Source organism: Pecten maximus, chromosome 8 (genome assembly GCF_902652985.1).
Source record: "Pecten maximus chromosome 8, xPecMax1.1, whole genome shotgun sequence".
NCBI classification, from domain to species: Eukaryota; Metazoa; Mollusca; class Bivalvia; order Pectinida; family Pectinidae; genus Pecten; species Pecten maximus.
The window spans coordinates 25901830-25925573 of record NC_047022.1 but is presented as its reverse complement, the minus strand read 5'-3'; the positions used below and the strand labels follow the sequence as shown (position 1 = coordinate 25925573).

At 35.4% G+C, this 23744-nt stretch overlaps 1 protein-coding gene across 1 annotated transcript in view; it reads right to left on the bottom strand.

The window, feature by feature from the left end:
- Positions 1–23744, bottom strand: part of LOC117332987 (transmembrane protein 132C-like) — a 103009-nt gene that overhangs the window by 61918 nt on the left and 17347 nt on the right. Inside the window, exon 3 of the mRNA XM_033892088.1 lies at positions 19343–19492. Within this exon, the coding sequence (XP_033747979.1) occupies positions 19343–19492 (150 nt within the window). The remainder of the gene's footprint in view (positions 1–19342; positions 19493–23744) is intronic.

Here is a 23744-nt window from a genome sequence, read left to right as displayed (position 1 = left end):
AAAATGCAACTGGTATACATTTTGTTAATCTACAATTACTTTGTATTGTTTAAATATTCTATGTAATACAAACATTTCACAGCTTGGTGCATACAAATGTATATATATATATTACATGAAAACATTTGAAAAGGTTGAATCGTGAGCTGAATAATATATGAATAAGACAAGCTGGTTCAATAATAATTTAGCATTTTCATATATATTACGAGTGCGAGTAGCTACTGCAGTAAACCTTATCACAAAAATCCAGATTCTGTATATTGTCTCTGTCGGGGAAGGTACAGCACAAATGACCACCACGACAGATATGTGCCAGTTTTCTTAGTTTTAAAAAATAAACGATCGAATTCCATCACGCCATCACGTAGGTCTACCGATTCATAGATTTGAAACACATGGACTTCGATCAGTTATCGCAGTAATCCGAAGGGTTCTGGTGTTGATATCGCCTTAAAGCTGATTAAAGTCTGCATATAGTATATAACAAGACCGTCAGAAAATTCGGACTATAATCGCAGTAGATATTGTGATTTTGTGGTCTGGCCAGGCTTGAACAACTTATCGTAAACAGTTTCGTCCTAAATAAACAAACGCTTATTTCAGTGGGTCAACAAACAGATTTAAACTTTGTAAGCAACTTGCCTTTAATTCATGATGATAGATATTAATTTCTAGCGACAATCATCACACTTTGATGCTTCGTGTGAAGCCCGTGTCCACGTGCCTCCATTTTGACAGAGTGCTCGCTCACGTAAACAGACGGAACACGTGATCGCTAAATATCGGACCAAATCTCATAAAATCTCGTGAACAAACTACCAAGTTGTAAACAAAAGAAATGTTGTTAGCAAAAACCTGGAGGGTATTATGAAAATCGGGAATTTGTTTGCGCTTGGTTGATATGCCGTCTTTATTCCTAGTAGTTAAACAAGTGTCCTCTGTAAGGTAACGTCAGAATCTCGCAGTTATCTCCCTTCAATCAGTATTTTCGATAGATTTGCAAAAATCGATGCAGGTGTAGATATTTACAAGACATTATTCTTATTGTTTATTCAAAATAGTTCCTGAAATGTTCACAAAATTATCAGCACAGTTAATACATTTCTATGCACATCTACTTTGAATGAGGGACTACAATGACGTGCCTCATAGATGGAACTAATAAGCGAATCATTACCCCTAGTTACAGAAATTACCACCAGAGGTCTCAAATTCCGGGCTTCCGCCGAAGAGAAATTTATACTGAATATACTTTTTTTCATGTAATAAAACTTTATTTGTAGTCTTGATAGTTTTCATAAATGTATATATAGTTCAACTACATCATATATGAACCGAAAGAAACTACAAAATGAACTGTGAAAGGAAATATAACGAAAATGAAAGTGAGAGATTGTGACGTCACAACTCGTAGGTGATTGTAATATGGCAGGCGTAAACGCCTCCATAAAAACTGATGATACTAGTGGGGCAAGCAACCCCGAGCTTGAGCGATCACAAGCTTAGATAGATATGACTGAATAAAGAAAGGAGATATCCCTAGCTTGAGCGATCTCAAGCCACCGAGTAAGCAGCTGTACACAATAGCAGGCGACTCTGCTAAGACTGTATAAGATGGAGCGACCCCGAAGCTTGAGCGATCACAAGCTTATCATCTACAGAAGAAATAAATACAAAAAACAATAATATAATGAATTGGGGGCAAGAAAAAAACAAAAATCCTAGATTGTGTTGTCACAATATATAATGGCTAGTATCTGTTGTTGTCTGGTCTGGCCTTGATCTACTTCGGGGTATCATTCACATGTTGATAAGGAAGATAGAAACAAATTAATGAGTTAGAATTTGTGATGGACAAATTTTAAATTAGTAAGATTTAAACAAGTTAAATCCAACCACCAATTCTCATGAGCAAAGATTTGCGAATTCCACTGTTCATATAGTTCCATTAGTGAATTGAGAGGAGACTGGATTAATCTGACATATGGGAGACGACATCCATTAAGATGGTTTTAATTACAAATCTAAGAATTGTCATTCCTCCTCCCATGAACCAAATTTGATCACATATTATCCAACAACATGACTCGAATAAGGATTGTACAACCTGTCTCGGGTATAACATGATAACGAACACATCCTCCATGGACATGTCTGATCTGATTTTGTGTCCCTGCATGGATAAGAAATGTAGACACTAATTCCCATAGACAGGCCAGTGGTGGAACCCACAAATCAATGATGTTATATATTACTGGGTCTGTTATTGGAAAACCCTTATACACAAAGGAATACATGTATCTACAATAGGAAACACAGGGTCAGACACTAATATGAACTTGAGACAGTCCCATATTCTCATGTGGTACAGTAGAAAAACCTCAGGTCAGGTCCCAGCTTCCAAACTGATAAGCAAAGTAGTATGGCGAAGATAAGTTAAAAAAAAAGCCCTTAAGCTTATCCCTTGACTACAATAATTAAAGCAGGCAGATATCTATATATATGTATACAACTGCCTTTTAGTGAGGATGACAGCTATGGACAAAAACACCAAAGCAAAACTGATGAACAGAATACATGTTATAGAACCAAATGATAATAGAAGGGTGCTGGGGTGTCAGGAAATGTGTAGGGGGTAGAGGATTATCAGCAAATACCAGGGCGGCTAGTGAGGTGACTGCAAATACCTATACCCTGGAGGCTGGGGGAAGGTCAACAAATATTTGAGGCTAGGAGTGTCACTTTGTTGGAGGCTAGTGAGGTGACAGCAAATAACTACGCAGGCCAAGGCTGAGGGGAGGGGTCAGCAAATATAAGGGGCAAGGGGCGTCAGCTTTTCAGAATTTTGGTTGTATAGGGGTAATCTTTTTCATATAGGGAAGACTGAGGGGCATCATGATTATGGAAGACAAAAAATAGAACTCAGGCGGGAAGTAGATAAGACTTTTGTTGCATTGTATATAGTGTCACAGTTGTACAAGATATTAGTGGAAAATGGAGAAATGGTTAAGAGAGATTAAGGAGGGAGGTGAAGTAGTATTTTGCTGTTGAACTTGTAACTGTGATGCATAAAGGGTTTAACAAGAATAATGCTGGATTATATGCCAGTCTTGGTTTCTAAAGGTAAAAGGGAAGGGTTAGTAAAAGGAGACAGCTAGGAGTGATGGGGAGGGGAAGGGGAGAAGGGAGATGCAGAAAGAAGTGATGAAGATTTTGCCTGCTGGATTTCTAACCGACACAAAACAGATTACTCTAACACACTTAGCAGCATTGGAGAACATCTTTCAGGGTGATCACTCTACCAGTGAGAGAACATCAATAACCTCGACCACTTAGCTCCTCCAGAGGAACCACCGACCAGTCATCCTACCACTGTCCAGTGGGTGTTCAATCAACTGGTAATCACAACACCATCAGCTACTGACCATCGGCCATCCTAATCATGCTGACCCTAATTAAGCTATCATCTGACAATTTTTCTTTCCATGAAAATATCTATAGTCAATATATTTATAGACAAACACATTCTATCTAACGGAAATATAAATGCTGATAATGTATTTGGTGGTATTTTGAATCTCTAAATCAATGTAGAAAAGGTAGATAGTATTAAGAAAAGATAAAGTAACACAGAGAAAACCTTGAAAAAGTACATGGAGTCGTCCGATTCCACAACATGAGTGAACCTGGAATAGAGTAATTAACACTGATACCTTCACTTATTCCACCATACTGGATGTGCAATTCTGGACTCTCAGCCAATGTTCTTAATTGACTTCTTTATTGAGACCAAAAATGGTAGAGCAGATCCGAAAGTACCAATAACTTACTACAAATCTATGGAAGCTTGAAGATCCAACTCAGATCTAACATGCCATGTATGTAGACCGATAGATCCATAATACAAAGGTATGATTACCTAACACTCCAAGTTCCATGGCTACTACTGCAAGTACAATGATGGTGACAAATGTAATTTCATCTGAAGATCCTAGGGAAATGTCCCCCCCCCCCCCCCCCCCCCCCTTTTTAAAATCATCACCTCTACAGTAAGCCCTACATCTCTCAAGAGATCCTAAGTAAATCCTACCAATGTACTGCCATTTTGTGTACCTCCTTTACGCCCACAGGAAATAAGACTGTATCTCCTGAACAGTCAATAATTTTATAACAGCTCACCCTGTAGAGATTTCACTGCTTCCTTGTGATGGCTAGCTATCTCAGAAATACAATTTGGTGTCTCCCTATTTACACTACCTTGGGAATGTTTCTATGTACAACTGTCTGTGTATTAAAATCACTGTCCTCAGACTTCAGAGAGATGTAGAGTTTACTCCAAACTGACTTCCTGTCCTCGTGGAGCCAACAGATCTCATCAATCCAGTTAATCTGCCAAGCTTCATGTGTATCCATAGAAACTGGATACAAACAATTGAAGACCAGTAAAGTTGATTGGAGATCTGTTAAATGTTGTAATATTTCAATGAAGATTACAGCAAGTTTGATATTTTTCTTAAAATCAAAAAGAAATGTGAATAAGAACATGTGTATGCTGATTCAAATTCAAACAAAATCTGAATATTTTCTTACCAATACATATACCCTGTCACAAAATGTTGGTGACCAGCTGGGTTTTTTTTTCTCGGACCTAGAGGAGGAAGACATTTAACAGTCACCAAAATAGAAAACATGGGGGGATATAATTATACTAGAAAGGCCCTGAAGTTATGGAGTTGTCCCTGCCATTAACATTACCACCTGCCTTTTGATCTACCTCCATTTTTAATATTCCTCCAGGGTCAACTATGTAGTGTCATTTTTTTCTAAATAAAATGTGTAATGGTGCTGTTCCTTTATCAACAAATTGAAGTATTTTTGGCTCCATGATATCTTAACTTGTACTTTGACCATTCAAAAATCACTGAATGCTGGCTGGCCTATATATAAGAACAATACTTCACCCTCCATAATCCATGCATCAATATTTTCCATCAATTAATTCCCATTGAGAAAACTCAACATTGTGTCCATCATTAATCCACAAGTATAATCTTAACCTTAACATTCTAAAGAAACTCAATCCCTTCCTCTTCATGATCGTTTATCTTTATCTTTAGTGATAAAAATCAATTTCCGTTTATTGAAAAGTGGAAAAATAACACAAAAGGATGTTAAAAGGAATAAATTGATTTCATTTCCTGCTGGTCTGGCTCCATTGTGAAGCAGAAATATGATGCAAACCTAATTATCCTAATAGAGCATGGATGAGAGAACCATGCAAGTTTGAGGTAGACAAATACATACGTGGGCAACTGCTATCTCTACTGTCATGCATGTTGATTGTGTGAAATGTCACTTTGATATTTTAAATGCTTTTGAACAATTCAATAAATATTGTAAAACCTAATCAGCATTCAGCACTTATAGCTTTAATAGCATAGCAAATAGTCCTAAAAAACATTGTATTTGAATAGTAAAATAAATATGCATACTGCACTTAATGTGTTTTGGTGTAAATGCAGGTCACTTAATTAAGTATCCGTTTACCTGAAGTAGATGTTAGTTTTGTGTCACCTCATAGATCATTATTCTTTTGTTTCAATACTCTAACTTTATTCTGACACCCAGAATTTCTCCTGACTACCGAACTTTCTTCTGACTACCAAACTTTCTTCTGACTACCTAACTTTCTTCCAACACCCTAACTTTCTTCTGACAATAACAAACTTACTTCGGACACCTTAGTTCTGACACCCTAACTTTCTTCTGACATCCTAACTTTCTTCTGACATCCTAACTTTCTTCTGACTACCAAACTTACTTCTGACACCCTAACTTTCTTCTGACTACCAAACTTTCTTCTGACATCCTAACTTTCTTCCATCTATAAAGAACTTACTTCTGACACCCTAACTTTCTTCTGACTACCAAACTTTCTTCTGACTACCTAACTTTCTTCCAACACCCTAACTTTCTTCTGACAATAACAAACTTACTTCGGACACCTTAGTTCTGACACCCTAACTTTCTTCTGACATCCTAACTTTCTTCTGACATCCTAACTTTCTTCTGACTACCAAACTTACTTCTGACACCCTAACTTTCTTCTGACTACCAAACTTTCTTCTGACATCCTAACTTTCTTCCATCTATAAAGAACTTACTTCTGACACCCTAACTTTCTTCTGACTACCAAACTTTCTTCTGACATCCTAACTTTCTTCCATCTATAAAGAACTTACTTCTGACACCATAACTTTCATAACATGAAACTTATCATGAAAACATGAACCTTTGTTCAATAGCAGACATGTGGGTACTCCAATCTCCTACAGTACAAGTGTTTATGATTGTTCCTCTGGCTGTCAAATCTTAGCAAGAATCATTACACTTAACTTGCTGCAAAACACTGAATTCATTTTGAGACAAATTACCTTTTTTTTACTGGAACAATATGAGTGCAGAATATATTATATTGTTCTCATAAGAAATTTCTTCATTAATTCAAACCTACATTTACAGGAATCAGGGAATGCTGCTTTAATTACATGCCCCAAACGAGCACCTTTCTACAACAAAGCAATCCTGGAATGTACTTGTACACCTATAACTGTCAAACTCGCCCCTCATAGCTGATCAAGTTCTGTTATTTTCCCTGTAATTGCACAAGTAAGTTCCCAATGCTCCAAGTGAAGAACTCAATTAATTTTACATCAGACTCTCTCTGGAGGTGTGTATCGATCTTGCCACCTACGAACACTAGGTGGTGCTTGTGTTGGCATTGATACTCTTGAATCAAGGTTTGGTTGGTTTGACATCTGACTGCCTGAAATTCACTTGCTAAGAAAAATAAAAAACAACGATTGGTATAAAATCATTATTGATTTGTTGGAGCAATAATATTCCACCTCTGCCATTGGCACACCATTTCACCTCGACATTTGGTGTCCTCAGTACGAAATCCCCCAGACTGTAAATGCTGCTTTGCCTGAACCCTGATTAATTTTACAAACCACAAAAAGTTATTACAGATCAGAAGCTATCACCAATCACTACATTTCTATGTCATGCTGTACAGATTAAATCTCTCAATTATTTTTCTTCATTATCCATAGTGTTGGGTAATCGGTTGAACAAGGCAACCGATGATCGGTTGTAATCAGATGATCTTGGTAACCGATTATACGATTATAATCGGTTGTTATTGATTAGTCTGTTTGAAATTAAAAATGCAAACAAAACTGAGCCAGAGAAGGCAACTGGCACTTACTTATTCATTTGCTATTTATATCTATGCGTCAAAAAATGTCTAATGCCATTAAAACATCCTATTGAAATTAAAAATTAACAAACTAGTGTTTATAAAACTTGACAAATTTATTATGACAAGAAAATACACACACGATTGCAGCTTGTAAGTTAACACTTATTGTCATATAATGTTTTGTTTTGTTTTGATGAAACATACACTGATACTGCGTGTATATACATTTAAATAAATATGTTTCAGTAATATCATGGTTCACTGAGCTATGAGTATCAACTAGACAACTACATTGCCTCATTTCAATACTGAAGGGCTTTTATATATATAAAGATGCCATACTCATGTGAATAAAGAATATTGAATTTTAATTGATTAGTGTCTTAAGAAATATAATTAGTTAACAATTAGGATAAAAATTCTGATGGCATTATATGTATATAAACATAGGGACCCGATTAATCGATTATGCAAAACATGATCGATGATCGTAATCGGTTGACAATAATCAACCGTTAATCGATCATTCCCGATCATCGACACATCACTAATTATCCATGTGCTGTTGTTTGACTTATCTGCCCTTCTCCTTCGTAATCTGTACTGTTGCCTCTAACTGACTGCCCACGTAACCTCATGTTAAGCACCGAGGTGCGTGGTACGATGCTCCCTACTCCGGTAAGTTGTTCAATGAGGTGGTCACCAACTATTACAAAGAGACCCCACCTAAAAATGACCCTGGCTGTTCATGGGGTGGTAAATCCATAAACTTTTTTTTAACTTATCTGCCCTCCCCTTTTTTCTTTCATTATCTGTACTGTTGTCTCTTTAAACTAACTTATCTGCCCTTAGTGTGATGATAACATATAAAAAAGAATTCCACAGTAGTGGATGTGTCGCCTGTGCGGAAAGTTGGGTGATTATACATCGAAACAGATTTTCTTTATAAGTAACACAACTTTTCTATTTTTAGTAACAATAACCTAGACCATTGACCTCCAAGTACATGTGGTAACGAAGATCTGCATGAAATTTGAGTTTAATCGACCCAAAGGAACTTGACTTATCGCATGGAAGTAAATTTTCTATTTTTAGTAAAAGTGACCTTGACCTTTGACCTTCAGACATGAAAAGCAATTCCAAGCAAGCACTTGTAGTAAGGAAGATCTGCATGAAGTCTGAGTTTGATTAGCCCAAGAGTTATCACATGGAAACCTCTGTGGACAACATGTAATGAAGCACAGTGGTCAAAGAACATTAGAGATGTTATATGTCAAAATAACCTGAAACTCCCCACAGGTTCAAATCTTATCAGTAAGTTTAAATTTGCAACCATACTGACTTGGTTTTAACCAAAATATGTTCCAAACCTTTATCTTTACAATTTAAGTGTTTTAACTTGTTGTTTCCTATATTAATCAGAAGATTCTGTATCTATCTGTATGTTCCATTTGTCAGCCTCATATCATTCTAATTAGCAGAATCACATCGTGCAGTGCTTAGAGAATATTGGTTATGTTTTCTTTTACTGTTATAATAAAACTTTGAAACTATATTTTATTAAAGTTTTCATTTTTCAAACTGTTTATAAAACTCTGAAGCTAAGTTTTCTTTATTTCTACATTTTCATTGTTTTTATTCACTTTCTGAGATGCTGTTTGTTGTATCTGATTATCTGCCGTTTGTTGTATCTGATTATCTGTAGGTAGACTATGCTACTAACCACAATTAAGCCCCCTTCTTCATTTTTGTTGTATCATCAACTTTAAAATAATAAGCTAAAATGTTTCAGAAACAAATCGCCCTGATTAGGGGAGGAGGCTTATTTGGGGATAGATAAGGTATGGAGGTCAATTTGCAGCAGGAACAAATCATATAATTATAATTTCATAAAAATAATACTTTTTTGGGGGGCAACAGAATATTTTCAGCATGAATGATTATTGATGTTCATTTTCATTATAAAACAAATACAATTTATCAAAAATCACATTTACTATCCACTATAAAACTACCAGGTCAGCCAAGCTATAACCAAATGTCAGACTACACTTCATTGTCCCTATAGAGTCAAATTCAGACTCTATTTTCCTTCTATACCAAAAGGTTATTTCTATGCAAACCTTTCACAAACTCAATATTACATCAGTTTTTCACCAGACCTGCAAGATATATGACCAGCCAGTGTCCCACAGGAATGGTGTTGTACTCTTCCTCCGGCTGTTCAATAGTTATACATAGCTATTGGTAACCTTCCAACACTGAATCCTGCCAAAGTATAGTCAACTTTACCACACTGTATTCCAAGATCAGCACAAATAATCCTCAGGTAATGTTTTTGAACACCAATCACTGTTTTAAATACTAAGAGCGTATAATATTCATTAAATATAAATATTTTTATTGTATTCAAAGCATAGTTTTGTTGTTTAAGGCTTGTAATACCAAGCTGGTTACATTTCAGCATCTGCAGCAAAGCATATGCGAACATCAAAAATTCAAGGAGCACCTTCCTCAGACAAGTCAATTAAAGCCAATCTACATGCATCTACAGCTACAGGGAAATAAACTAGGTTAAAATATGCTTTAGAACTGTTTTAGTTCCTACCGGTCAAAATTAACTTAACCCCCAATAATGGCACAGGACTGAAGAACACACAAATCTATGTTAAGGTTTTCTCCCAAAAATATAGTGACTTTATTCATAATAGTCAAAATTAGCTTATCCTCCCAAAAATATATTGACTTTAAAGTCAAAGTATATAGCCTTACCATTCTACTGGATTCTACAGGATACACTACAATTGCACAAACAATTATCTAACATTTTACATGTAAACAATGCATTTTCAAAAAAACCTTGTGGAATTCCTAATTTTTTTTTTTTTTTTTTCAGAATTAGCATCAAATATGATGTATGTGTGAAAGTTTTAAGTTTAATCATGTTTAAACATCCAAGCACAGAAAATCAAACCTTTAATCAAACACAACAGTTTTCAATTATATAATTATATAGCATTCGTACCATTTGATTTGCATTGAAAGTGGAGTTTCAGATGGTAAAAACACGATAAGGCAGTGCAAATATCTGTAGTATGGGATTATCATCAATCAAGCTGGTATCTACATGGTAATCACTGTCATTCGGGCTATAACATATGTACCAGTAATCACTGTCGTTCGGGCTATAACATATGTACCAGTAATCACTGTCATTCGGGCTATAACATATGTACCAGTAATCACTGTCATTCGGGCTATAACATATGTACCAGTAATCACTGTCATTCGGGCTATAACATATGTACCAGTAATCACTGTCATTCGGGCTGTAACTATGTACCAGTAATCACTGTCATTCGGGCTGTAACATATTGTGGTATTTCAGTAGTGTAATATGTACCAGTAATCACTGTCATTCGGGCTATAACATATGTACCAGTAATCACTGTCATTCGGGCTATAACATATTTACCAGTAATCACTGTCATTCGGGCTATACATATTGTGGTATCTCAGTAGTGTAATATGTACCAGTAATCACTGTCATTCGGGCTATAACGTATTGTGGTATTTCAGTAGTGTAATATGTACCAGTAATCACTGTCATTCGGGCTATAACATATTGTGGTATCTCAGTAGTGTGATATGTAGCATTCTGGATTGATAAGAAAACTCTAATTACAAAATAGTTTTGTGTGCTTCTGATAAACAGCTACTCAGCGTCATTGTTAGTGTATGCATGTCATATCAACTCGTGTTGGAGAGGAAAAATCAATGTTCTGGCAGGAAGTAGAAGTATATAACCACTAATGATAGGTCTTCATATAAAGCTAGTCATTCTGTGCCTGGCCAGGGCCTTTAGATGCTGGAGGAATTATAGATAAAGCCAGTGACTGTCCTAGTATTCATGGCTAATATTCTACAACATTCAGTCAATCCATTCGGGAAAGAACTTTTTTATTCAAAGAATGTTTTTAGCTTTTCAGAATGTTTATGATTATTAATATTATTTACTTAAAATACTTTTCTGGCAATTCTTATCACAAAAACAATAAAGGTACAGGTTTATCTTGTGAGATGAACAGTAGACCATGGCATTTTCTCACTATCAAGATTAATACTCATCTTATCATTTTCATCAAATTCGCCAATATCATCATTCTTACATAAAACAAGCTCTACAATTAATTTCATGCACACAAAATGCTATCTTTTGTAAGAGAATACAACGTGTTTTCCTTCTCAACTAATTCATAAATGTTGGGAGTTAAACATAACAATAATGCTCTCCCTCCCCTGAAACCTGGTGACAGTCCTTCGGGCTAGCAATTACAGTGTGCTGGTCAGAGGTCACCTGAATATATTAACCCCAGACTAATGTAATAAGGTCTGGGGAGGTGAAGTGAAGTTCATGCTAATAAAAACACTACCATTAAATGTGGATGATAAGATGGTAGAGGGGACCTCCATCATATCTCTACACTTAAGTGTACATGTGTAACATCACAGGTAAACACTGTGGTAAGTGTCCCACTTTTATGATAGTCAAAAATATTTCATTTCAAGATTCCCACCTAATGAGTCCAAAGTCAAAATGTCAAATTATGTTCTTACTGAAATTGATTTATTTGGTCAATCATAATACTTGTTTCAAAAAATATATTGGGCAGGGGATGCAATGGAAGTCTTCCCTTATATCAATAACTGTAAGACCCCTTGCTTGTGGTTCCTTCAGTCCGAGAAGACTGATTAATATAAGTTTATAATATAACTTTTGCAATTGTTGTAGAATAATAAACTTTACAAGTTTACATCTATTATGAATCAACAGGACTATAAAGGGAACCAAGCATTTTAAACCTGGATATTGACCTTAATTAAGCGACTATAAAATTAGAAAAAGAGAGAAGGATCTGTGATATGAAGAAGGAATGATACAAGGACATGAACGATTTATAGAATTTAATAAAATTTTCATATCATTTTCTCAAGAAAAGATATTTTAAATAGTTTGGTCAACTTTGTATTTTTTCTGGTAACATAATCCCAGTTATCACTACTACTGTATTCTATAGGGGGAGGTCTAGAGTGGGGGTTTAAAACGGCAGAGTACAAATATTATTTTGGGGGACTTACCACATTTATATCTTTCAGTGAACCTGTTGATCTTAGGTAAAAACTCATGAAAAATATAGTTTTCTTCATACATTTATAAATAACGCCTACATCTCCAGAAAAATCTTTATAGCACCTCATAAACTACTGAGTACATTCAATGGAAACTTGGCTAGAAGGAGAGGAAAACGTATGCTTGCCAGAACCACAATTATAATCTAAAAATAGTTTTTACTTGTTACAGAGGAAATTATCAGCAGTTATTTGTATGGGGAAAAAAATGTGTTTTGTTTTTATTTTCATTTCTAATAGCGTAGGCATTGACCATACTTATGTGGCTGTGAAATACATCAGTCCCTACACAACAATCACAACGCATCAATTTCCTGTGAGCTATAAAGAGGAGTAGGGATGGGCTAAAGCTGCAGTCTTTACCGTCTCCTATACATTTCTACACAATGCTCCACAGGAATAATATCCTGATGTCCAATACTGCAAAGACTGCAAACAATTAGAACAACTATCTTATGTCATTAATCTGTGTTTTGTTTTTTAACTTTTTACGTACTAATTCAAATTTTGTGGTCACTACCAGTGAAGTGAATGCTGGGTATAGTCCTTTGTGTATTGGAGCATATGGCTATCACATCAGACGTCGATAAAACAATCTTTTACTGTTGTGTGATGCTTATATTAAATGAAGTTTATCGTATGGAACGAGTACCGAGTACGGAAACTCTTTTACCCAATTTTTTCTTTGGAATACGACGAAATCACCAGGCAGAATCGCGGGAAATGACATGATGATCAGCACACGTGTGCAAGTAATCATGCAGCCAAAACATCGTTTTTTGTTGTGTAAAAATATTTTATGCATTTTTTACTTATTTTGATGATAAATGTTACTCAATTATATATATTCTATCGCTTTTAATAGCTTTATTGTGTTTAACACCTCCACAATCTCGCAGTAAATTTGAGGCCGCCATTTTGTAGCTATGTAAACAACCCAGCCGTAATTCTTTGAAATAGACAATCTTAACGAATGAATATGCTTCTGGTACGTAAAATAATTCATCAATACAATATTTACATTGCTTATTATTTCTTAAAGACATCATTTCCGTGTCAATTCCTTCGTATGACTATGCTGAACCAGCAAGTAATATTAACATCTTTCACAATGCTTTCTGACGATTTGAGTCGTCACAAAGGATGGAAGGCATGTTAATTGCGATGTGTGTAGTCGTCATGAAGGATACAAGAGCACGTTTTTGTGACGAGTGTAGTCATCGTGAGTACGGAAAGAGTTAAGAGACTTTCAAGACTTTAATACAGTCCAGGGAAATACACCCATGCCATTTTCTTTTTCGTGTTTTCTGGTCTTAATCAGTTGGAACTTACTCATCTTACTTATTACTATCTATAGTGAGTCCCTCAGGTTATAGAGCTTCACTTGTGACATTTAAAGACAAAGGCAAATAACTTCAGACCACCCACATGTCTTGTAGACAACCAGATCAACACACTTATGATCATATCAACACCGTTCCTGATTTCATTGTCTATAAACACCACTATATGTACTATTGTTTTTACTGAGCCTCCCTATTCCTAGTCAGCCAGGACATTCTAGTAGTCAATTAAACAAATTATATTGACCTATTCTGTGCCGATATGATACAAAAGAGCTCACAAAGCCCATAATTGCTGTAACGATGTCGACTGTAATGGCGGGGTGGGTAACTTCCACCAGCCTTCTCATAGTTGACAATAATTCTGTCGTCTCCACTTCTGTACTGATCAGCTACTATGGCTGAAAATCGTTCCTTGCTACAACCTGTTAATATGCTGCTATTCACTTGTTAGTAGAATATTGAATACTAATGAAATGGAGGGCTGTCCGAGCGAGCGAGCGAGCGAGCGGCGGACGATGGACACTGCACCATGGCCTAAGCTCACTTGCTCTTCGGGGCCCTTCAGGATATAGTTCAGTATGACAAATATCAAAGTAAGCTGGATTTCCAATCACAAAACTATAATACAGATCCTTTCCTACTCCAGCATCTGTATATTTCTGAAAAATCTATTGATAAGGTGAAAAATGAAGAGGTAGGCACATCAATCATGAAATATAGATATGGCAGGTTTTCTGTAAGTCCACTAGGACCAGATCTAAGTATACTCAAGTCTAAATTTTTCAGGAGGTACTTTTCTATGGGCAGACACTGACTGATGACGCTTGCTAATGCATGCATTATGCATGACCACTTTGTGAACACTGTCTAGTCTGATTATCAATGACAGGGGAAAGGAGAGCACTTCTGAGGTATATAGTTGCTCATGCATAAAGCATTACAGCGACTGAGTAAACACTCTCTCTCCAATCATTGTTATTCACTAGAAAGCCTCCAGCATTGTCCCAGTCAGAATTGGGATGCCTACAGGAAGGAAATTTGGTCAAACATATATGTCAGTACACTGGTTTAATATTTCATCATTTTCTTGTCAAAATTCTTTACGGAAATGTCCAAGGTCGATCACAATCAAGCTCTATTTTAGTATTTTATGTCAAACTCCATAGGCATGTGCAAGAAACAATTGCAATCAATGCATCAATGTTTTACATCCTCAAAAAATCCAATCACAGGTCTTCAAGCATCCCCCAATAACGACCAGTAACGACTATTTACCTCCTATATGTACAGTGCGATGAAGAGCTATTTACGTCACAGTCTAGTCATCATGGGGCCTTTGCAAAAGCATATAGATCACTTTGATTTTTCTCCTTTCTTGGTTTCATGAGTGACAATTATTCACCAAGAGTCCTTTTTTAAAGCAGACGTTCTACAGAACATCAGTGAGAGCTCTATATATGAGAAGTCACTTCATCTGTCCATTGCAAGACAGTAATTTCCTTTTAAAACAAAACTCGAGCAAGATTTTTCTAGATTTATCAACAAACATCAATCTTAAATTCTGTTTTGTGTAGAAATAAATTTGACAGGGCACAAGGGAAATGTGCAGATGCAGAGCAATGCCGACTTAGCTTTATTACTCTAAATTAATTTCAAATTCAAACAAAAAACAGCAGATAAAGTTGGAGATGCTCTACAAAGTGACCGTCGTAAAATTATAACAAACCAGCAATTAACAAACATTTCTTAGACTGACCAACAAACTAACAACATTCAAAATAAACAGATTTTCAGCTTTAACAAACTCTACAACCAAGCTCCACCAAATCATACCATCAAACTTCATACCTTAATTGACAAAATGAATAAACTGAATTCTTTCACAAGATGAATTTACAAGGCTTTCAAAGATGTTTTTCTTCTAATTCTAGAAACACTGTGTAAACGATACGTAATTTGTCTCACGTTGAAAGTTAACACTGAAACAATATCTTAGATTTCAAATAACCATGCAATACTTCTTTATTATTCTATTGCAAATCACGCCATAGAAAAAGAGAGAAATCCCAATTACATTATCTCAGTGGAAGAAGTTCCAATAATCAACCTGAGCCTCTTTCTTGATTCTGTCTTGGACACATAATATAAACAGATAATTTTCTACATAAAAATAACGGATTGCAGAATTAATTCTTCCATGGGGGAAACAACCTTCCCTAAATTACAAGCATGATTGTATCATCTCTCTTAAGACTTTGTTAATTTCGCCTCAGATTTGGGTTTAAAGATTCCAAACCCAAATTGCTTCTAACATTGGAAATTTTAAAATAAGTACCTATTAACCCCAATATTTTTGTAAAATGTTCCCCAGAAGATATCAGTAATTAGTGAATTATTTCAGATAAAATATTTCCTTTGACAAACCTGTTGTAAGCTAATCAACACATGAGAATCTCCCCTCAGCTGTTACAAAGCTGCACAGCCAATTGGATGATGTTCAGGAGGAAGTATGAAGGCTCAGAAACCAGGCATCAAGGGACTACAAAGTTTTATTAGAAGATTGTTTTGTAGCTTTGTTAGGTAAAGCACCCCCACACACACAACGACCTTATGTTCTCCCAAAACACATGTATAGCCAATTAGCAGTTTATAACATCTTGAATTATAAGGCTGAAGCTGGAAGCAATGATGTTACAATATAAATTCATCACAGTGACTTGTTTTTGTTATATACAAAAAAGGATTGAGTAACAAGAAACAGGCTCTGTTGTTTACACCATGGGGACCGCTATATATTACATATGTTCCTTTATAAACAAGCACACCTGTTGTAAATTTTACGTATGACTACATAAAACCTGTATACAAGATATTTTGTAGTACCAGACACATTTCTGACATATCACACACATGTACACTAAGGATATAAAACAGTATCAAAGTTGATTGTGGGACACGGTCAAAAGGGATTTCAACAAGAGATCCCAGAGGGATCTTGGCGCCCACCATTGAATGATCTTCATAGGTTCCATGTCAGATTGATCTTTTCTCTACTTTTCTCTTCATTTTACTAATCTGTGCAAATTGAGACATCCCTCCAGTACTTTTCAAACAAGGGAATCCTAGCTATATAAGAAATTTGAGATTTAACGATAATGGCTGTTTGTTTGCCAGGTTGTTTTCAGGACAGACTGGTCCGAAAATGCAATACAAGGGACCAAGGGGAACCTACTTATGAAATTTGAGAAAGATCCATTCAGTACTTTGAGAAATAGAGAAAACAAACTTCAATTGTCAAAATCCAAGATGGCGGTCTGTCGGCCATATTGTTTTCCAATTGATCTCAAAATGCAATAAGCATAACGAGGCACCAAGGGGAACCTCCAAATGAAATTTGAGAAAGATCCCAAGATGGCTGCCTGTCGGCCATATTGTTTTCAGATTGGTCTCAAAACGCAATATGCATAACTAGGCACCAAGGGAAACTTACATATGAAATTTGAGAAAGATCCCTTAAATACTTTCTCAGAAATAGTGATAACAAACTTCAATTGTCAAAATCCAAGATGGCTGCCTGTCGGCCATGTTGTTTTCAGATTGGTCTCAAAACGCAAAATGCATAACTAGGCACCAAGGGAAACCTACATATGAAATTTCAGAAAGATCCATTCAGTACATTCTCAGAAATAGCGATAACAAACTTCAATTGTCAAAATCCAAGTAGGCTGCCTGTCGGCCATGTTGTTTTCGGATTGGTCTCAAAACGCAATATGCATAACTAGGCACCAAGGGGAACCTTCATATGAAATTTGAGAAAGATCCCATCAGTACTTTCTGAGAAATAGCGATAACAAGAATTGTTTACGGACGGAGGGACGGACGGACGGAGGGACGGAGGGACGGAGGGACGGACGGACGGACGGACGGACGGACGGACCACGGACCACGGACGCAGGGCGATTTGAATAGCCCACCATCTGATGATGGTGGGCTAAAAATGTCTAAAACTTTTAAGTGATAGTGCTTTTTAGGCAATGATAATATTATGGCTTTTTCTACCTTCTGTACTTTTTTAATATTATTTGTGAAATGAAAGTGTTCCTGAAATGTAATTTTGTCTCTACCAGATCATATACAATTTTGTAACTTAGAATAAAGTTTATTTTTATTGTTTCAAGTTTCACCAGGTTTCATAGGAAAGTAAAATATGTACAAGGCTTTGCCTGCCAATAATACAACTACACAGTGTCAATTTCATCCTAACAGTTTATACATATCTAAGTCTAGTATAAGGTCACATTCCTGAATGTTTAATGAGGTAAAAACATTTTTGCTATATCATGTTGCCACTACACTTTAAAATTTTGAAAAGTGAAATAAGTATTATAAACAATTAAGTTTACTACGCTCTCCCAATGAAAGTAAAAGGTACATACTCAGAGTTTCATTGTTTCTTAAAATTAATGGATTCTTGACTCTAAAATAAACTGAAAAACAGTTCTTCTCTAGAGGTCAACTTAAGCAAGGCCTCTAGCAGACCCCTGAGTATATCATCTTTATCTGTGTTCCATGGATAGGGATATCTCATCCTAAGGTTTGGCTGGTCAACACAAGGCTTGATTGGTGCTGGCCAGCTAAACTCTTATACATGGCCATGGGTTAAGATATCCCTTTCCACGGTACAGGTCTATGGTCGATTATCTATCTCACATAGAAAGAAGATAGAAAGAAAAGTAACAAAATGTAAGGTCTTGTACCATTTCATTGCACTATTATCAATGTCCCATGAAATGCGCATCAAAACTGATGACGTTATCAATGTGAATTGGTTATATACATTACACCATATGTCTTTACTGACCTGTGTGAGATCGATTCAAACCATCCCTATTATATAGCTAGCGACCATAGGGATCAGTTTGTGAAGTATGTGACAAAAGACTCTTCAGTGTTTGAAGGAACATGTCTATTTGACATATTTTTCAACCCTTCAAATTTCTGAAAATATTTTAAGGGTTAATTGGAAGCAACACAATAGCAGAGCCCACAGACACCGTTGCATTTGATGTCAAAAACTGTTCCTACATTAGCTATACAGACCCCCTATAAAAAAATATGTAAAAAAGGTGTATTTTTGGATAGGAATACAGTATTACAACAAATTTGTGTCTCATAACTATTGATGAAGAGGGGCATATGACTATAAGATGGAAATGATAGCATCCAGCAGCCTTCCTGAGAAACAAAAAACACTTGGTTCATACCGGCTAAAAAAGGTGAAACAACTTGATTTCACAGCCAGAAGACAAAATTTGTCCACACAAAAATCTCCTGTGAAAGAAAATTTATGTTGATAAGAATGTAGTTATTCCTCATAAACTTGGGATAGAACTTGGCCTCAATAAAATGAAATTGATTTTTGTCCAGAAGAAGAAATCAACACCTCATGCAAGAATGGAACAAAAAACAATTCAAACTTGAACATAATAAGAAACTTTACAATCTCAAATTTTGTAACAGAGAGAATTGAACTACTTACTCAGTGGAAGCTCTGTACTTCGTTATGTCATGTATACGAGCAGTAACCGTACCGACTCGCTGTCTTTCGTTTATGTCCACGTGGATTTGCCAAGGTCCGTCAGCATCTGCTATTGCGCCTGTAATCTTTAATCCGTTCCGCACTTTCGCCCTGTAGATAAAAAACAAGCTTGATTTAAAGAGATCGCAGATTGAATATGTTGAGAATTTTCAAATTTTGGCAGGAAACAATTTTCATTCTAAATTGTATAATGAATATATTGTAATAATAAATAGTAGCATATATTTCAAAGGATAAGATCTTTAATTGGTATTATGCAGTTGAACACCATATAAGCATTAGGAGTCAATTATTAGAGGGTTCAAAATAATCCTTTGCTGAACAAAAGTATTCAAAGCAAAATAAACTCTGATGAAAATGATTGTGTTGAGACCTAATTTATATAACAGTTTTGCTTTTAAGAAACACAAGGTATGTTGAGAAAACAAAGCTAGAGTTAAGTTTTAATCCCTATGGTAGATTGTAGGTACAGCAGAAATACATCATACGTACTTGTGGGGGACTAATTACAATATATAAACTAAAGAAGACGATCCCACAATCTGCAGCAAGACCTACATTATTTATTAATTATATATTCAATTTCCTGAACTAGTGGAATCTGTTGAAATGTCATAGGATATTATATGGGCTTTATGAACTGGTTTACTTCATATTTGCCAAAATATGACATCAAACTGAATTTCTACATTACAGACTACAGTGTACATGTATGTAACTACACACTAGAATAAAGTAAGTGATTCAATCATTAAATATACTGAAAAAAAAATCTCTGTAGTATGACAATGGTTACACTACAGTAGTATGACAATGGTTACACTACAGTAGTATGACAATGGTTACACTACAGTAGTATGACAATGGTTACACTTCAGTAGTATGACAATGGTTACACTATACAGTAGTATGACAATGGTTACACTACAGTAGTATGACAATGGTTACACTACAGTAGTATGACAATGGTTACACTATACAGTAGTATGACAATGGTTACATTAGTACTACAGTACGTCCGTAGAATGACAATAGTTACACTACAGTAGTATGACAATGGTTACACTATACAGTAGTATGACAATGGTTACACTATACAGTACAACAGTAGTATGACAATGGTTACACTACAGTACAACAGTAGTATGACAATGGTTACACTACAGTACAACAGTGGTATGACAATGGTTACACTACAGTACAACAGTAGTATGACAATGGTTACACTACAATCCAACAGTAGTATGACAATGGTTACACTACAGTACAACAGTAGTATATGACAATGGTTACACTACAGTACAACAGTAGTATGACAATGGTTACACTACAGTACAACAGTAGTATATGACAATGGTTACACTACAGTACAACAGTAGTATGACAATGGTTACACTACAGTACAACAGTAGTATATGACAATGGTTACACTACAGTACAACAGTAGTATGACAATGGTTACACTACAGTACAACAGTAGTATATGACAATGGTTACACTACAGTACAACAGTAGTATATGACAATGGTTACACTACAGTACAACAGTAGTATATGACAATGGTTACACTACAGTACAACAGTAGTATGACAATGGTTACACTACAGTACAACAGTAGTATGACAATGGTTACACTACAGTACAACAGTAGTATATGACAATGGTTACACTACAGTACAACAGTAGTATGACAATGGTAACACTACAGTACAACAGTAGTATATGACAATGGTTACACTACAGTACAACAGTAGTATGACAATGGTTACACTACAATCCAACAGTAGTATGACAATGGTTACACTACAGTACAACAGTAGTATGACAATTTTAAATGGTTACACTACAGTACAACAGTAGTATGACAATGGTTACACTACAGTATAACAGTAGTATATGACAATGGTTACACTACAGTACAACAGTAGTATGACAATGGTTACACTACAGTACAACAGTAGTATGACAATGGTTACACTACAGTACAACAGTAGTATGACAATGGTTACACTACAGTACAACAGTAGTATATGACAATGGTTACACTACAGTACAACAGTAGTATGACAATGGTTACACTACAGTACAACAGTAGTATGACAATGGTTACACTACAGTACAACAGTAGTATGACAATGGTTACACTACAGTTCAACAGTAGTATGACAATTTTAAATGGTTACACTACAGTACAACAGTAGTATATGACAATGGTTACACTACAGTACAACAGTAGTATGACAATGGTAACACTACTGTAAATCTGTAGTAAGACAATAGTTACACTTTATATTATGAATCCTTTATATAACCTGCATTGTTCCAATTGAGTACACATTCTCATATATATTATATATATATGTGTGTGTGTCTAGACGAAAATAAGTTTTAAAAAATTTCAGAATATCAAAAGAAATATGAACACTACCGAGACCATGTCTACACAAGACAAAATAAACAACACAAAGTTTTAAGTTTGTTTATCAATTTAAAGCCTGATAATGCTCATCCATCCATGTGGATGCATGACTGATTCATGATCATGATTAATTACATTTACATAGTTTTCCATGAAACCGGCCCAACTCTGTATCATTAACTGAGTATATACAAAACATCACAGAGCTATAGTCTGTTATTATCTATACATTACTCTGTACCACTATGTACTGTACCAGACCTAATAAACGCCCTGGGTAAATGAGTGGTTGTGAAGTATATAGTGCCTTTATTCAGACACATCACATTGTCCTTTATGCTGTATACATTTTACTCTGGAGTTTTCTATAAAGGCCTCTTTATCCTTATTTCAAAGTACTTCCTTTCAATCAAGATTATATATCCTAAAATCTTGAAAAATAAGCCAATATCAATTTAAGTTCTAAAATCATACGACACTAAGGCCTACATGTATTACAATTACACATGAATGTTTTAACTGGAAATTTTCGAACTGTGTGTGCACATGTCTTTAATTTCTGTAAGCTGCAGGTACTGTTTTATTTTTATTTATTTATTGAACAAAATTTAATTGATATTGTCAGTCCAGTTTTAATGTCAGCTCTTTTACATGCTTCCTAAAAGTTTCCTCTGATTTATCAGTATGTGTGCCTTCCAACCTTCTATAGGAATTGATATTGACTGGTAAGTCCATGCATGCAACATGTCAAAGTTGTAATTCAAATAATTATATATAATCACTGGAAGCGATAGCTTTTAAGTCTTTTAAATAATAAAGAATAACAATTTTTGTGGCATTCACATTTTAATTTTCTAGCATTTAAACCAAGTAAAAGATTTACTAAAGACATTTTATTTGAGTAGAATCAATTTAGTGTGAAGATGAGTGTGGTGAACGCCAGAGAAACACATAGACCATGCGTTTGATCTGTGGCCCAGTAAATTGTATTATAGAGAAATAATAAGGAGCAGACTTCAAACAAAGCTATTCTTGTGATGTGTTTAAATATGCTCTACGTTAAAGATAGGGAGACCAAGCCCACACTAAACTTCTCACAACCCTTCCTTATTGTTCTGTAAAAGGCTTTAAAACTCCTACATTCATTGATATTTGCACTAGCTGTACTGATCATCGGATTCCACTGGTTAAGATATATAAAATCTGACTTTACCAACCACAGACTTTAAGGACATCCTGTAATATTTGACCAGAACTGTGACATATGACCCGCTATTGTTATATCACTTTTTAGCATTTTAGGTTGAGTAGAATTTCATCTTTTTCTTCAGATTTTACACAGCAATTTGGGTCGAGTAAAGTGTGATAATGAAATTCTAATAGGCAACATCATGCAAGCTCTTGGAATAGAAACACAACAAAGACGACAAAATGTCATGATGGACAGTAATAACCGTTACCATAGCCAACGAAAATTTGATTAATTTTTCCAATAAAACTTTATATATTCCCGTTATACAATATCTAACGGATCTTAAACCATGTATTGGTAAGGAAATTGTTTTGCATAAGCAATGGCAAGATTATGATCCATTCTTTGATCTGAATAAATGGCAGAGGGGAAATATTACGTGATAAAGTTCTGAACAGCAATTTTAATTCCGTTTTGTCTAGGCAATGTCCTTTTTTTTTATAATGGCTGAACAAGGCCCTCATCATCTGACAGCACACAATTTTACAGAGGTTTATTTCATGATATCTGGTGTTGCTTCTGATAATTTGAAAACGCTGTGAGTCCTGATCGATTGTCCTGTATGTAATACATTTGTATCATCAATACCCTCAATCTTGCATTTTCAAATACCTGGTATATGGATTTTTATGTATTCTAAGGAATCTCAAGATAACTGGCATTGTATCCTC